The 17,500-nt window shown below is 47.2% G+C and overlaps 1 protein-coding gene across 5 annotated transcripts in view; it reads left to right on the forward strand.

Moving 5' to 3' along the window:
• sema5ba (sema domain, seven thrombospondin repeats (type 1 and type 1-like), transmembrane domain (TM) and short cytoplasmic domain, (semaphorin) 5Ba) overlaps nucleotides 1–17,500 on the forward strand; it is a 240,864-nt gene that overhangs the window by 117,342 nt on the left and 106,022 nt on the right. For all 5 annotated transcript variants that reach the window (XM_063214197.1, XM_063214201.1, XM_063214198.1 and 2 more), the window contains exons 6-8: nucleotides 2,872–2,934; nucleotides 8,129–8,227; nucleotides 10,681–10,894. In XM_063214197.1, coding sequence (XP_063070267.1) covers nucleotides 2,872–2,934; nucleotides 8,129–8,227; nucleotides 10,681–10,894 — 376 coding nt within the window. The remainder of the gene's footprint in view (nucleotides 1–2,871; nucleotides 2,935–8,128; nucleotides 8,228–10,680; nucleotides 10,895–17,500) is intronic.

Here is a 17,500-nt window from a genome sequence, read left to right on the forward strand (position 1 = left end):
CCATTTCAATCCCTCCGCCCTCCACCTCCTCTACATTCCTCCAGCACCTCCTCCCAACACCACAGCTCTCCACATAACCACCCTCTCCCTACACCACCTCCTCCATCTCCTCACCACAATCCTCTACCTCCCTATATACCATAACCTTCATCTTACCCACACCACCTTACCACTTCAATCAACCTCCTACCATCGCTATACTGTCCAAACCCACTGAGATGGTCCAACAGAAGCTGCTGTCTGACTGCTCCATACGATCTTCTCCCCACACCCTCCTCCAATACTGCACCTCCTTACTAGTGGACACCACTTCAGCACCACACCTCCTCCAAGAATTCGCTCCACATCCACTCCAATCAACTCTTCCTCCAATACCCTGGCATCTCTACCCATCTCACTGGACGTGCTGTTCTGCTGGCCCAAGCCTCCTTCACCCTAGATACCAAACGTTGCCAAACCAACTCCTCCATCCCTGAACCTCCCGACACACCACCTCACACCCCTCACACACTCCAACCAGCTCCTCTTCCAATTCCTCCCCTCTACCAAGCCCACTGAACATGCTGTTCTGCTGGCCCACACCTCCTTTTCTCTAAACCCTCCACCTCCCCACATCAACTCTTCCACCACTCTACCCACCACCACCACCACACCAACTCCAATTCCTTCCCATTCTCCCTACCCAAACCATTGAACATGCACGTCTACTGGCCCATACCACCCTCTCCCCACACCAAAACCCTCCAGCCACCCCTACTCATCCCCTCCGACCATCCATCCATCCATGCATCCATCCATCAATCCACACCAACTTCCCCTGGTCCACTGAGTCTGCTGCTGGTGCTCTATTGCCGGGCCTGGCTGACTGAGCAATCACCATCACCATGGCCCGTTGCTAGCGTGACCTCTCCATGTGTTTCACCACGTCGCCAACAAAATGACAGACTGTGATTGCAGCTCTCATGGCATCCCACGGTTCACAGGGGTCATGGAGGGGAAGCTGGAAAGGAGACAGGAGGACAAGAAAGAAAGGATGTGAGAAGAGGGAAGGAGAAGAAGGAGAAGGGCCATGGAGTGGAGGCTGGACAGGAGACTGGAGAAGAGGAGAAGAAAGGATAGGAGACGAGAAAGATGAGAGAAGGGGAGAGGGATGAAAAGAAAGGAGGCGGATGAGGAGGAGTAGAAGGAGGGGTGGCATGGAGACAAGTGCTGATGACGCTCGTCTGGCCCATGCCAGCTCCTTCTGGCCCTCGTTCCCTCACTACTTCTCTTTTCTCTCTTCCTCTCTCTCCATCTCACTCTCTCTGGCTCAGTCTGTCTCTTGTTCTTTCTTTCTTTTCTGTCCGTCTCTGTCCGTCTTTTGGTCTTCTTTCTCCTTCTTCGACCTTTTTCCTCCTCTCTCTCTCTCTCTCTCTCTCTCTCTCTCTCTCTCTCTCTCTCTCTCTCTCTCTCTCTCTCTCTCTCTCTCTCTCCCTCCCAGTTGTAGTGCCATATCCACCTCCTCTGCCATCTGATTATTTGTTCTAATGGAGGGAGAGTGAAATGCAAAGTGATACCCATGAGATAGGCAGGCCCCCTCTCTCAGGCCCCCCAGCACAAAGGAAGAGGGCGACCCCCCTGCTCTCGCTCTCACTCTACCCCACTCTCACCTCACTCAGCTGAGAGAGAGACAGAGACAGAGAGAGCAGTTTTGCTCACACTCTCACTCCCGTCTCACCTCACTCAGCCGAGAGAGCGAGCAGAATATCAGTGGGACAGGGGGCGAGGCAGTGAGTTTGTGAGCATTTGTGTGAGAAAGAGAGATGGAGTGAGTGAGATCAGGAGGAGAGAGAGAGAGAGAGAGAGAGAGAGAGAGAGAGAGAGAGAGAGAGAGAGAGAGCTAGAGAGAGAGCTAGAGAGAGAGAGAGAGAGAGAGAGAGAGAGAGAGAGAGAGAGAGAGAGAGAGAGAGAGAGAGATACATAGAGAGTGAGTGTGTGGTTTGGAAAGGTCCGGTGTCTTGCTGTGTCACCGCTAACGGCCGCAAAAGCCCCATAATTGGTGTAGTAAAGAGGAGCGCTGTGGTTGCGGTGAGCGGAGCGCCCGGTGGTGTGTGTGTGTGGGAGAGGCAGAAAGACAGAGGGGAAGGACTGGGTAGCTCCGTGCCAAGGGACCCTGAAGGGGCGAAGAGAGAGAGGGAGGGAGAGAGAGGGAGGGAGGCCAGAGGGAGGGGGAGAGAGAGAGAGGGAGGGAGGGAGGGAGGCCGGGAGGCCAGAGGGAGGGAGAGAGAGGGAGCGGCAAGGGGACTGGCATTAGCATGAAAATGGCATCCGGTCGAACAGACTCTCCTGTTACCTTAGCTCCCCCTGTGTGTTTGTGTGTGCATACGAGTTTGTTTGTGTGTGTGTGTGTGGGTTCGTATGCCTGTGTATGTGTCTGTGTGTACAAAACCTTACCGAAGTGTGTGTGTGTGTGTGTGTGCGTTTGCGTGTATGTGGGCAGCTTTTTGGCCCACTTATCAATCTGTTTGCGCAATTAAGGGGGACAACTGTGGCATTCTAATGTCCCATTCATGTGCCAGCACTCTGAGCACACCGTATTACTGGCACTCGGTTACGTAAGAGCTCCACAACACACACACACACACACACACACACACACACGCACACACACACGCGCACGCACACGCACGCACACACACATACACACACGCACAGCACCTGACTACCTTTGGGGAACAGCTGCTGGCTGGCTCTGAATGGGGTGAGACAGTCTCTCAGGGTTTTACTGGTGCTCTCCCTTTCTCAGCCTCTGTCTGCTTTTCAGATTCTGATTTGTTTTTTGTTGTTTTTTTTGTGTTTTCTGATGTTTGTTTTATTTTTGGTGTTTCCTAGGCAACCGAATGGAGCCCGGACGAAGACACCAGGCGGTCCTGTCAGAGCAAAGGAAAATCGGAGGTGACTTTCAGACCCACAGGTCTAACCCCTCTGAAAGACACACACACACACACACACACACACACACACACGCACACACGCTCACACGCTCACACACACACACACACACACACACACACACACACACACACACACACACACACACACACACACACACACACACACACACACACACACACACACACACACACACACACACACACACACACACACACACACACACACACACACACACACCTTCTGCCCTTCCTGCTAAATTATTGGGACTGTGTTGTAGACAGTATAGCAAGGTGCAGCAGCAAGGTATCAGAAGACTTTGGCCTAGTGCACTTATAAAAAAAGGAATTTGACTCCCATCCATGTTATCTCTCAATGCACCTGCAGCATACCGTACAGTATAATATGCGGTGGCATACACATAAAATATGCAAAACAATAATTTAACCTAATGTACAATACGCAAAACAATCATTTAACCTAATGTACAATACGCAAAACAATCATTTAACCTAATGTAACAAACCATTAAAAGTAGTTGGGTTTACAGGAGATTTTGCCTCTATTTTTTTAGCATGTCTTCAACTATGTGAGCTTACTGCTTTAATTCCCTGCATTGAGACTACCGTAATTGTGCACGGCATACGCCTCCAGCCAGTCAAATAAATGGCCTAGCCAGCCTCGCCAGCCTGCAATAAAGCCAGCAGCTGTCTGGCTGAAAGTATATCTGAAAGGTGTCACAAAGTTTCAGCAAAGGATAAAATAAAATAGAAGTAGAGGAAAAGAATATGCTGCCTTCTCTTCTCTTCTCTTCTCTCTTCTCTTCTCTTTAGCATGCATGGGCAAAGGCAGCTTAGCTGCCGCCGGCGCTGATAACTGGTGCCATGATCATTTTGTTGTCGCGTTTTTCTTTGGGGGAAATTGATTACCGTGTCATTTTTATCTCAAAGGGCCGGCAGGAGAAAGTACAGCACAGGGAGAAAAGAGGAAAGAAGGGAGGAAGGAAGATAGAGAGTGGAGTGGAGAGGCAGAGGAAGTGAGGAAAAGGAGGAGTACAAAAAAAAGATTGTTTATGGGTGGAAAAAATGTAATTGTTACTTGTCTGGTGGTGCCTGGAAACAGGTCAGATTCCATCTGGGTTTTTTAATATAGAGAGAGGGTGTATTAAAATATTCTAATTTCATTCAGACGGGGAAAATGAAACGTAAACTCTGTCTCCTTCGCATGACAGCTGCCGCTGCTATTGATGTGTTGGAGGCACATGGTAGGCGGAAAAACATCTCTATCTTTTTCGCTGCGTCTAATGTAATTCTGTCAGTGCCTAAACAAATTGGGAAGCGCGTGCCGTCTGTGATAGGCAGTATGGGGACGGCTTGTTCATTAAGCAAAAGTTTCGGAGACAAAACAACACAAAAACAAAACAAAGAAAAGCACCAAGGAAGCACAGCAGATATGAAAACACTCTCTTATTATGAATGTGCAATTCAAGCAAGAGTCAACCTTTGACGTTACTCATTTTTCTTTGTCTGCGAAATAAAAAAAATATTATGAGCAAGCCTGGTTTGTGTGTTCAAGGTCCTTTCCTGTTAAGTCTGAGCCAATCCTTGCTACCATTGCCTCAGTCAGTGAGTGTGAAATGTTTCCGGGCCTTTGTGAAGCACTTTGAGGACAGATTCACTTGTGAGGTGGTGTGACGTAAATAAAACAGAATTCACTTAAATTAAATTCAATTGAATTGGACTGAATTGAATTGGTCTTGGAAGCTAAAAGGTGTTCCCTATAGGCATGGCTTGCCCGGCTAAGTCCAGCAGAGTAGATGGCCAATTAGCGTTATAGCCCAGAGAATAGCCGCAGGGTTTGCAGATGTACTCTGCAATAGACATAACAAAAGCATTGGGAGAATATCTTGGCACTACGTTAAGGTCTGAGTCTATAAAGTGAATTAGCTCTTGGCTGGAGCCTGTGCTAGTTTCCCAGTCACTTCCTCTGTGTATTGTGGAGGCCAGAAGTACTAGGACCAGAGAGCTCTTGACTCTCTGATCTGTTTCTGAAGAGCTTCTGTTTTTTATTACGAGCGACTTCTAAACATGAAGAAATTCTTTGATAATATATTTATAACATTGGATTAAATTGGGTCATAAAATATTGGATGAAAAGCTAGCCTTGGTCGAGGACTTGCATGGAGCTGTGCTTTTTTTCAGATGAAAAGAACATTTTGTAACATTTGTGAAAACCACTAGACACTAGACAGTGGTGAAAAAGATGGTGGGTACAGTCAGTAAATCATTAAATCAATTGATCTGATTTCAGCCATTCTTTCCAATACAAAGGAATGCTCAACGTGGTATCTAGTATTCAACTAGGGCTGGGACTCGATTAAAAATTGTAATCGAATTAATCTATAGGCTTTGAAATTAATTAATCGAATTAATCGAATTTGAATCGCATTTAAATATCTTACTTGAGAACAGTAAAAAGTATTTTTTTCACATGGATTTTGTCTAATGACAATGAACAAGTCCGACAGGCGGACAACAGATGTGTCCGTCTATGCCCGTTCTGAACCTTTTTTGCCCAAACGCCCCCTTGGCCTCCTCATAACCTGTCAAGGCAATTTATCAATAAGCCTACCATGTACTGTATTACCGCAGAGATACACCAGCGGCGATCTGAGCGAGTCGAGCGACGGAAGTAATTGACTTTGTATTGAGTCGAGAGACAAAAGCGATTCTGGAGACTAGAGCGATTTGCGCGACGAGCGCGACAATTTGAAGTTGAAATCTTTTCAACTTTCTATGACGCGGTTCGGCGACAAGCCGCGACAGCCAATGACTGTATAGAGGTCAGTGACCACGACCCCAATGGGAATGCTTGAATGCTTTGCCTTCTGCCTGTACGGACATACTCTAGTCTCCTCAATCTCTCGTATCGCTTGCTGCTACACTCTGTCGCTTGAATCGCGTCGCCGCTGGTGTATCTCTGCGGTAAGCCTGGATTTGAAAAAGTACTGTAGGTCCAGGATTTCAACAGTGTTGGGCAAGTTACTGAAAAACGGCCCATCCCATATCACATTTTTTTTTTAACATAAAATCTCTATTTTTTTTATTATTATTTTTTTAATCACGATTTTTTATTTTAAAAAAATAAATAATTACAAACATAAAAAACAGGCAAACTTGGATTACAACCCTTTCTGGACAGATTTCAATGAATAGGCTATTTGAAATTTTGCATACATTAAATAAACTAAAATGTGAAATTCTCTTTTCACTTTAATATGAGAGCAGTGATGTCCCCCCCTCACTGAAGTGTTATTTCATGTGTGTGCATGATGCGGTCACCTATTTGAAGTGACGTTGATGTTGGATTTCATGGAATAGGCTACTTTTAAATGCCGCTTTGGGAAGTAAACAGAGTAGGCGACAGGTGAACTGTCTTTCTGTCAAAACAGTGGTTTGCAGGCGTTTGCGTTTTCACGTGGATATTGTCTTCGTGGACCGTTACAGACACACCGTAAGTTCCAAAGACTAATCAATGAGACATTTACTGCATAAACCGAAAAGCGAGCTCTCTGTCAAGCGGTCGCCCCGAACAAACCCTTTAAAAGACGCGCGTGCGTATGATCAACAGAAACACAGCCTTCACTCTCCCTGTGCTCGCGTGTCTGTGAAATCTAATCGAAGTATCGAAGTAATCTCCTCCACCCACGCTCAAAGCGCGAGTTGCTCTCTTGCCTGCACTTCTCACAGCATTGTCAAAAAAAATCCAGGGGATTGCCAGTGTTCGGGCTGTTGTTTTCTTCAAAGGGTGTTGTTTCTTTTGAGTGGTGACGCTGTGTAGTCTAACAACACTGAACATAGGAAACGCTATCTGCAAATGTCTCATGCCTTCCTATTTTTTGTGCTCCGCTTGGTGTTATTGACCATGAAGAGTTTGTTGAGTGTGGCGCTTGACAGTTATCCTCCTTATATGAAGACGTCTTTGTGTGAATGTTTAGGAACTCGGCTAGCACACATGGCACACATGGATGGAATATGCATACAGACTTCTGTGCTTCTGCAGTTGTGTCAGATAATGCTATCAATCAGCTGCGTAGCCGGTTTGCTAACCATTATGGTAGACGTTTTGGTTTGCACGCATGAGCTCCAGGCCAAAACTGAGCTCTGCCACTCCACTGAGCGACTGCCACAAGAGGGAATCACAAGAGGGAATCACAATTCAGAAACGCATCACGGGAGGGCGGACGGACGGACACGGACGGACGGACACCAAAGCCTCTTATAGAGATGCGTGGGACGCATCTAATAAGCTTAATCTAAAGATATTGTTCCTTTTTAAATAGAAGAAAGAATTCTTCTCAATTTCAGCAGGCTGTTCGTCAGGCGTTATACTGCCCTCCAATGGTCTAATCCAGAACTATGTAGCCATATTTTGTAGTGCGATTAAAATGAGTAAATTTTTTTAATTGCGTTAATTTTTGTGTGATTAATTAATCGAAATTAATGCATTAATGTCCTAGCCCTAGTTCAAACCTACTATATGGTGTAGCGGGCAGTTCTAGTCACTAAATCATTCATTGTATTAGGGCTGCATGTTATATTGAAAATGTATCGAAATCACGATATCAAGAGTGGCGATATGCGTATCGCGAAAATGATTTGATTATCGCGAACAAAACATTTCTGTGCAGTCCAATCAATTGCTGAATGTCAACAAATGCGCAATAAGCCAACCATGACCAAAACCACGCACCACACACAGACCGACAAATAAGTGACAAGAAAAACATTGTTTAAATATTGTTATCGAGGTATTGCATGCTGTTATTGAGTATCAAATTTTTTTCTGATGTCGTGCAGCCCTGCTTTTATGTACCTGAATTTTTCAGGGTGGTTTATCAAGCACAGGCAGATCAAGTGGCAAGTGGCTTCTAAAGCCATTGTGCGCAATTGAAAAGGGTGATGTTTTTTACTTGTGAAGTGGACAGTGATGGGCAAAATTGATTCATTCGTTTACAATCCAGTGCTACACATTTCAAAATTACTTGGTTTTACCTGTTCAATTCAACCAGGTGTTTGCAGGTATTTTGGGATTACATAGCATTTGATTGTAACAAATAAATCCAGGTTGCCCATCACTGGTAGTTGGCCGTTGTATTGAGGAATGCCCTCTCACAAAAATTCCCTGCCCCCTATAGGCGGAGTGCCAGAACTACATCCGGGTGCTGCTGCTGAACAGGACGGAGGTGATGACTTGTGGCACCAACGCCTTCCAGCCACTCTGCATGATCCGAGAGGTGGGTGAAGGGAACTGTGTGTGCGTGCGTGCGTGCGTGCCCATGCGCGTGCACATGCAGATGGACACGTTTATGAATCTTGGCCATGTTTGAATCTTGGCCATTTTGTTGTTAGTGGTACTGACAGGTGTGTGTGTGTGTGTGTGTGTGTGTGTGTGTGTGTGTGTGTGTGTGTGTGTGTGTGTGTGTGTGTGTGTGTGTGTGTGTGTGTGTGTGTGTGTGTGTGTGTGTGTGTGTGTGTGTGTGTGTGTGTGTTAGTGTGTGTGTGTTAGTGTGTGTGTGTTAGTGTGTGTGTGTTAGTGTGTGTTAGTGTGTGTTAGTGTGTGCTTCCATGTGCATGCGTGGGTATGTGTGACTAAATGGCATGCAAATTTGTGTTTATTTTTGTCGATTTATGTGCCCTAATTTAATTTTTATGTGTCCTAATTCATCTCACTGTGGGACTTGTCTTTGGTGTGGTGATGTTGGACTATGTGTGCGTGTGTGTGCCTGTATGTGCGTGCGTGCCTGAGTGCGTGCCTGCGTGCGTGGGCACGTGCGTGTGCTTACTATGTGGCACCATGCACAATTTGGTTTGGATTTATGAAGTTTATCTAGTGTCCCTAATTCCTCTGACTGTGGTGGTGTAATACGTGGTGGTGGTGGAGGCGGAGATGCTGTGTTTTTTGCCCTTCTATAATTCATCTGGGTGTGGTAATTTGCGATGGTGCAGGCGATGTTTTACTCAGGTAATTCATCTCGGTGTGGTAATTTGCGATGGTGGATGTGATATTTTGCGTGTGTGTGATAGCGGCGGGGCCAACTGGGGTTAGTGGTGGTGAATGAGCAGAGGGGGAACTGGAGCCGAGCGAGCGATCGCACAGCTGATCCTTATCTGGAGCTCCCCTCAAGGCCTCCTACTCCACTAACACACTTTCACTCTCCCTCTCTCTGTCTCTCCTTCTCTCTGTCTTTCTCTCTGACTTTCTGTCTCGCTTTCTCAATCTCTCTCAATCTCTCTCAATCTCTTTGAATCTCTCTTTCTCTCATATGTCAACTTTTCTCTCCCTGCCTCTCTCTCTCTCTCAATTGTCTCCCTTTTACTCTTTCGCACTTTCTACCCACTGTCCTTAATTCAATTGCTTTCCCTGTCTCCCTTTCTCTCTCTCGGCACTATTTTTACCCTGTCTCTGTCTCTCTTTCCTCCCTCTCCCCGTCGTTATCCCTTTCTCTCTTCCTCTTGCACTCTCTCAATACTTCTCTGTTTCTCTCTCTCTCTCTCTCTCTCTCTCTCTCTCTCTCTCTCTCTCTCTCTCTCTCTCTCTCTCTCTCTCTCTCTCTCTCTCTCTCTCTCTCTCTCTCTCTCTCTCTCTCTCTCTCTCTCTCTCTCTCTCTCTCTCTCTCTGGGAATATTAAAACATTTGTCTTTTTATGTATGTAATACAATATCCTGTAGTATAATGACTTAATAAAGACAGTGTTAAATACAGTATCTCCATGACCCCTGTCTTTCACCCCCTTCTCTCTCCCTCCTCTGTCCTCCTCTCCTTCCTACCCAGGTGGGTAACCTGAGGACTGTTTATTATTTGTAGTAGTATGGTGATTTAATAGAAGCGTTAAAAGTGCACTGTGTAGGATTGTGATCAGAGTAGGTATTGCAACTATGCTGGTCATTGAAACAGTGCTGCCTATTGCCAAATATGATATTTTCATGAATTTCTACAAAGTAATAAGCTAGTATTTACTAGTTTGACCAAAGTACAGTACGTTTTCCAGCTAAAAATGTACATTTCTGTAAATTGAAAGTGGCGGACATAGAGAAGATTCTCCTTTTCATGTATAAAAATTGCAATTTTCCCAGTCAAAATGAATGCTTCGGATTTGATGGTGGTGGTAAGTATTCATTTAAAAGGTCAAGTTTGTGAATGGACAGCAGGAATTCTGAAAATAAACTTCTAAAATATTACACAGTGCACCTTTAAATCTCTTCCCCTTTTCTCTCTCCTCTCCCTCTCGTGTCTGCTTTCCCCCTCCCTCCCCCCCTCTCTCTGGGTGGGTAACCTGAGCAGTGTTTATTAGTAGTAGTATGATGATTTAATAAGAGTGTTAAATCCCTCTCTTTCCTCTCCTCTCTCCCTCCCTCACTCCAGATGGGTAACCTGAGATGTGTTTTTGGAGAGAAGGTGATCTGGGTTTGCCCACCACTGGCTATACTGTATGAGCAATAGTATGATGATTTAATAAGAGTTTTAAATCCTTCTCCTTCTCCCTCTCTCCCTCTCCCTCCCTCCAGATGGCTATCCCGAGCTTTGTTTTGGAAAGAAGGTGATCGGAGTTGCCCGCTGCCTTTACGATGCACTGTTGAGTAGCAATACTGTGGTGATTTAATAAGAGTGCTAAATTTCTCTCTCCCTCTCCTCTCCTCCTTCTCTTCCTTCTCTCCTCTCTCTCTTCCCCTCCATCCCTCCCTCCAGGTTGGTAACCTGAGCAGTGTGCTGGAGAAGGTGAACGGGGTGGCGCGGTGCCCATACGACCCGCGGCACAACTCCACGGCGGTGGTGACGGAGAGCGGGGAGCTGTACGCCGCCACGGTCATCGACTTCTCGGGCCGCGACCCAGTCATCTACCGCAGCCTGGGCGGTCTGCCCCCGCTACGCACCGCGCAGTACAACTCCAAATGGCTCAACGGTAGGAGAACCATGTCACGTCCATCTCTCTCTCTCTCTCTCTCTCTCTCTCTCTCTCTCTCTCTCTCTCTCTCTCTCTCTCTCTCTCTCTCTCTCTCTCTCTCTCTCTCTCTCTCTCTCTCTCTCTCTCTCTCTCTCTCTCTCTCTCTCTCTCTCTCCTCTCTCTCTCTCTCTCTCTCTCTCTCTCTCTCTCTCTCTCTCTCTCTCTCTCTCTATCCCTCTCTCTTGTCAAGCTCACTGCCCCTGTCAGTTGACAACCGGCTTCAGCCACTCGAAAGGCTGGCCAGCTAACACTCACTGAGCGCGAAAGGCAGAAAATCTGATTGACAAGTGGATAAATAGGAGGTGAAAGAGCAAAGCTGGCCTACCGTTTTTAATTTTTTTTTTTTAAGGAGCACAGAGAGAGTGAGAAAAAAACACGCTTTTGTGTCTGAGTGAGTGGCCAGGTGTTGGAATAGAATATTAACAGCGTCAATGCTGATGCAAGTTGCTTCTGTTCGCATATTTAATACTTTTTCCTCTTACGTGGGATGCTAAGTTCATCAACTCTGCTCCAACATTCTAAATGTTGGTTGCTTCGGTCTGCATTTTATTTTTTTCCACAGACGTAAGATACACTTTACTTACATCATCATATCTGTTCTATTCCAATGTGTTATATTCCATGCTTTTTGAAATCTCAGGTCCAAATTCAGACTGGAGCTGTGGAACTAATGAATAGGGAGTTGGTTCTGTGACGGACAATTTACGGATTTCAAACCCATGCTGGGGATGGGGGCCGGGACGGGGGATAATACATGCTCATTCCTGGCTGGCAGAATGCAGCCCGGCATTGGGGACTTTTATCAGTTGCTCTTGATAAGACCGTAGAAGACTGTAGCCCACTATGTGTAATGGAATATTAATAATATTGGTCCATCATATGAGCATGTATGTCTGACAGTGTCTGTGCGAATGAACCCCACATGCACAGCACAGGCATACAAACTTAAGCCCCTGTTCCTAACTATATTGACAAGACAGAACAACTTTAAATTGAAATCGGAGGGGGGAAGAGCGAAATGGAAATGGAAAGGTACACCGCTGGTGCTGCTAATCCATTCTCCATCCGTCTTGGGATGTGTGTGTGTGTGTAGTATGCGAAGGGAGTGTATTCTGCTGTGCTAGTACGTAGCTAGCTGGGTAGGGGCTTTGGGAGGGATCACACAGAGACCCCATGATAATCCTCTGATAACTCGGTGTAGCGTAGCGTAGCGTAGCGTAGCGAGCAGCGAGCAGAGACTCCTGTCTGCTCTACACATGCTGATGAGCTGCTGAGTAGGCCTACAGGATGAGCCGCGCTCGGATCAGGTGCACTGCACGCTACATATGGTACATACAGGAAGGCGTGATATTTACACGAGTGTGTGCTTTAATACACACGTGTGTGCGCGCACGCACGCACGCACGCGCACACACACACACACACACACACACACACACACACACACACACACACACACACACACACACACACACACACACACACACACACACACACACACGCACACACGCACACGCACACGCACACACGCACACACATACACACACACACACACACCACTGATCACATAGTGATTCATGGGCAGGCTCATCTCCCGTGCCGTAATCATTGTGCATTCTCAAGCCGTCAGCCAGAACTGGGAGTAACAGTGAAGTGCAGGGGATGGTCTCAGAGGTAGCAGCAGAGAGAGAGACCCTAGGAGAGGAGATGAAGAGAAGAGAAGAGAGGAGAGAAGAGATGAATAGAGAGGAGAGGAGAGGAGATGAATGGGGAGTAGAGGAGAGAGGAGAGGAGAGGAATGGAGAGGAGAGGAATGGAGAGGAGAGGAGAGGAGAGGAGAGGAGAGGGCAGGGCAAGACAGGACCGGACCGGACCGGAGAGGACAAACGTGTGGAGAGGAAAGAAAGAGAGAGCAGAGGAGAGATGGGATGACAGGAGTGGAGAGATGAGAGGAGGAGAGGAAAGAAAGAGAGAGCAGAGGAGAGATGGGATGACGGGAGTGGAGAGATGAGAGAAGGAGAGGAGAGATACCGTACAAGGGATGGTCTCAGACAGAGAGACAAGAAAGGGGAAAGTCATGGAATGAATACATGTAATGAAAACAAAGAGAATTAAAAATGACAAAAAGGAAGAATGAATAAACGAGGGAGGGCAAGATGATACACGAGTAAGAAGTGGGAGATAGAGAGAGAAGGCTGGGGCGAGAGAGGTGGATGTGGAAAAAATGAGGAGTGATGGAAGGGAAGGTGGAGGGGTAGAGGAGAGTAAAGTCTGGTTTAGACCCGTCCTGCAACTGCAGCCTACAGTATGTACACAAACCTGCCACCACGCCCCCCTCTGCAGAGCTGAAACGACCCCCTTGCAGCGCTGGACGTATGCTTCTCCCAGGCTGAATTGTCTGTAATCTGCAGCCACCCTCCGCTGACAGTGTATCCTGCCGTCGGTGTTGTTTGTTTGAGTAAAAAGAGGCCTTAAGAGTGAAGTGGAGAAGAGAAGAGAAGACTGAACAGAACAGAGGAGAGGAGGAACGGGAGGAGGAGAGAAGATAAGAAAAGAGGAGAGTGGAGGATAGAAAGAGAAGGATGGAGGAGAGGAAGAGGAGGAGAAGAAGAGGAGAGGAGAGGAGGAGAAGAGGGAAGGGGTACAGGAGAGGAAGAAGAGAGTGGGGGAGAGAAAAAGTAGAGGAGGAGAAGAGCAAGAGGAGAGGAGGAGGAGAGGGATGGGGTAGAGGAGAGGAGCGAGAAGATGGGGAGGAAGAGAGGAAGAGCATAGAGGAAGACGAGGAGAAGAGGAAGAGAAGAGGAGGGGAAGACGCGTCAGATGAACTTCAATCAGGTCTGGCGGCGACTTTATAAAGAGCCATGCAAGTGTCCCTAATCTGCTGCCTGCTGATGTGGAGACTTCAGCCCCTCTCCTCTCCTCTCCTCTCCTCTCCTCTCCTCTCCTCTCTTCTCTTTGCCCCTCCCCTCTGCTCCCCTCCCCTCCTCTCCCCTCCCCTCCCCATCTCCTCTCCTCTCCTCTCCTCTCCTCTCCTCTGCTCTGCTCTCTCACCTCTTCTCCTCACCTCGCCTCTCCTCTCCTCTCCTCTCCTCTCCTCCCCTCTCCTCTCTTCTCCGCCACTCCACTCCTCTCCTCTCCTCTCCTCTCCTCTCCTCTCCTCTCCTCTCCCCTCTTCTCCTCTCCTCTCCTCTCCTCTCCTCTTGTCTCCTCTCCTCTCTTCTCCTCGCCTCGCCTCTCCTCTCCTCTCTTCTCCTCGCCTCGCCTCTCCTCTCTTCTCCTCTCCTATCCTCTGCTCTCCTCTCCTCTCCTCTCCTCTCCTCTCCTCTCCTCTCCTCTCCTCTTCTCCTCTCTCTGCCCTTCCTCTCCTCTCCTCTCCTCTCCTCTCCTCTCCTTTCTTCCCCTCTCTGTTACTCTCCTCACCTCTCTCCTCGCCTCGCCTCTCCTCTCCTCTCTTTGCCTCTCCTCTCCTCTCCTCTCCTCGCCTCTCTTTGCCCCTCCTCTCCTCTCCTCTCCTCTCCTCTCTTCTCCTCTCCTCGCCTCTCCTCTCCTCTCCTCGCCTCTCTTTGCCCCTCCTCTCCTCTCCTCTCCTCTCCTCTCCTTACCGCTCTCTCAGCACAGCACAGCAATACATCCTGACACCAGCAGAATATGAACAGGAGAGAGAGAGAGAGAGAGAGATGGCAAGAGAGAATGAGAGAATGCAAAGGAAAAGAGCAGATTAAGTGGAATCGTGTGCAGAAAAGAGAGAGATATGATTACAGGAGAAAAAGAGTGAGGTAGACGGGTAGAGAGAGAGACAGAGAGGTGAGTGATGGCGTGAGAGAGTGGGAGAGAATGCAAAGGAAACGAGACAGATGGAGAAAGCGGAAGAGTGTGCGGAAAAGACCCAAAACCGAGAGAGATGAGTGGTGGGGGGGGGGGGGGGGGGGGGGGGGGGGGGGGGGTGGGGCGGGGGGAGTGGAGGGAATGAGTTGGGAGTAGGAAGAGGAAAGCGGTGAGGTGGGAGGAGTGAACCGAGAGAGGGATGATGATAAAGAGGGATGGGGCCAGAGAGAACGAAATGGTGAGGGATGGAGGGAGGGAGGGAGTGGAGAGAGATGAGAGGGGGAGAAGGAGTGAGTGTGGTGAGTGGTATACAGTGCGAGGGATAGGGCCAGAGAGAACAAAATGGGGAAGGAGGGATGGAGGGAGCGAGGGAGTGGAAGAGAGATGAGAGGGAGAGAAAGAGTGAGTGTGATGAGTGGTGAATGGTATACAGTGCGTGGGTGAAGGGGGGATATAAAGTGGGGTCAAGGCAAGGGAGAGAGGAAGGGCGCACGGCAGGGGATGGAGGACTGTGAGTCTCTACCCAATACTTCCCCTCTTCTCTTCTCTACCCACCTCTTTACCATTTTTTCTTTTTCTCTTCGCCTTTTCCATCCCTCTATACAGCCGCGGATAAAATTGAGAGACCATTTCGAATGGAAGTGTTTTTCTGATTTTACCATTCAAAGGCATGTGTTTGAGTAAAATAAATGTTGTTGTTTCATGCTATGAACTACTGACAACATTTTGTCAGAATTTCGAATGAAAATATTGCCATTCACAGCTTTTATTAGCAGCAGAAAATGAAAATATTTTAAAATAAGACAAATAATGCAATGCTGTCAGACATTTAATCTTTTGTGTTATTCTAACCATTTGCAACTTTCTGCAAACAAAGGCTCTGAATGACAATATTTTAATTTTAAATTTGTAGGTAATGTTCTCAGTAGTTTATAGAATGAAACATCAATGTTCATTTTACTGAAACACATGCTTTTAAGAAGTAAAATCTGAAAGCATTTAAAATTTCGATTGGGTCTCAATTTTTTCCGCTGCTGAACAGTAAATCGCTGTGTGCCCTCTCCATCCTTCCCTTCCCTTCCTCTCTCCTATTCCCTTCCTCATTTTCTTCATGTTCTGCATACCAATCGTTTCCCCCTCTCAATCTCTTCCCCTCTTCCCTACCCTCTTTCTTTTTATCTTTCTTCCTTTTTCTCTCTGCCCTTTCTGTACCTCTATATATTTATTTCTCTATGCCATCATCCTCCCTTCTATTTCTCTCCTTACTCATTTCACATCTTTCTCTCTATATATTAGTCTCTCTCTTTTCTTTTTCCTTTTTTTACTCTGCCTTTTTTACCCCTCTCTATATGGCTGTATATCCTCTTCCTCCCCCCTCCCTCGTCACTTTGTTTATGTCCTGTATTCCACTCTTTTCCCCTCTCCATCTCTCTCTCTCTCTCTCTCTCTCTCTCTCTGTCTCCATCTCTGTCCTCTCTCTGCACAGAAGAGGCTGGGAGTTAGAGGAGAAGGGGACGGTGGTTGGGGGTGGAGGGATAGGTAGATGATAAATAACAGATGGAGGTATAGACAGGAAGGTTGAGAGAAAAAGCACGGAGAGCATGGAGAGATTGAGGGATGGATGGAGAGATGGTGAGATGGAGTTCTAAATTCTAACTGGCAACTGGCAGCAGGAAATATTAGCTCCTCAAAACATTTTTGCCAGATAAAAAGTTGATTTGGCTACTCAAAGTGCTAGTCAACATTCAGATAAACAATATCAGAGGCAGAAGGTTTTCAGTGTAAGACTTTACCAATTTACAAGAAACCCAGCAACAAAGATAGGCCTACATTAGCAAAACAAGAGCCAACTGTCAGATGATGACATCACAATGTCAACGTAAAAGAGTGCGGTGATGGGCAGGCAGGCTGGTACTGTGTCTGAGCTAGCGTTGGAGAGAAGAGAGGGGAGGAGGGGAGGTGTAGTGAAAGGTGAAGAAAATATGAAAGGATAGATTGAAAGAATGAAAGAAAAGGATGGAGGAAGGAGGGAGTGGAGGATAGATTTTTGAATAAAGTGATAAAGCTAAAAACAGAGAAAGGAATATAGAGAAAGAAAGAAAGCGAGACCGAGACCGAGATAGAGAGCCTTTTTACAGGAAAATCAGCTGGTCCTGGGCTAGACTGGGAGTGTTTGGAGGAGAGAGAGGATATGGAGAATGAGAGAGGGCATAGAAAGAGAGCTAGAGAGAATGGAGGAGAAGTAGGAAAGGAAAGAATGGAGGTAAAAAGAGAGGGATGAAGTAATAGAAAGAGAGAGAGATCGAGTGTGGGAGCAGCAGGCCATCTGCTGAGCTAGACTGTAGACTGTGGAGAGGAGAGGAGAGGAGAGGAGAAGAGGGGAGAGGGGAGGAGAGGAGAAGAGGGGAGAGGAATAGAGAGGAGAGAGGAAAAGAGAGGAGGGTAGAGCAGCCAGCGGTGTAATTATTCCTGGCGGCGGGGAGAGACTGAAATTACCACGGCAACGCTTCACGCCACCGCAGGCTACAGCCCCGCCCATGGCGCACACACAGAGAGAGAGAGAGAGAGAGAGAGAGAAGGTGATGAAAGAGCAGATGTGAATGTGAGAGAAAGAAATAGAGAGAATAGGGTTGAAAGTAAAAAAAGAGGGTAGAGAGAGGAGAGGAGAGTAGAATGGAAGTAAGGAACAGAGACTGTGGGCGAGGAAGAAGAGAAAGAAGAAGAAGGAGAGAGAAAGAA

The sequence above is a fragment of the Engraulis encrasicolus genome, chromosome 13 (assembly GCF_034702125.1).
Source record: "Engraulis encrasicolus isolate BLACKSEA-1 chromosome 13, IST_EnEncr_1.0, whole genome shotgun sequence".
NCBI lineage: Eukaryota > Metazoa > Chordata > Actinopteri > Clupeiformes > Engraulidae > Engraulis > Engraulis encrasicolus.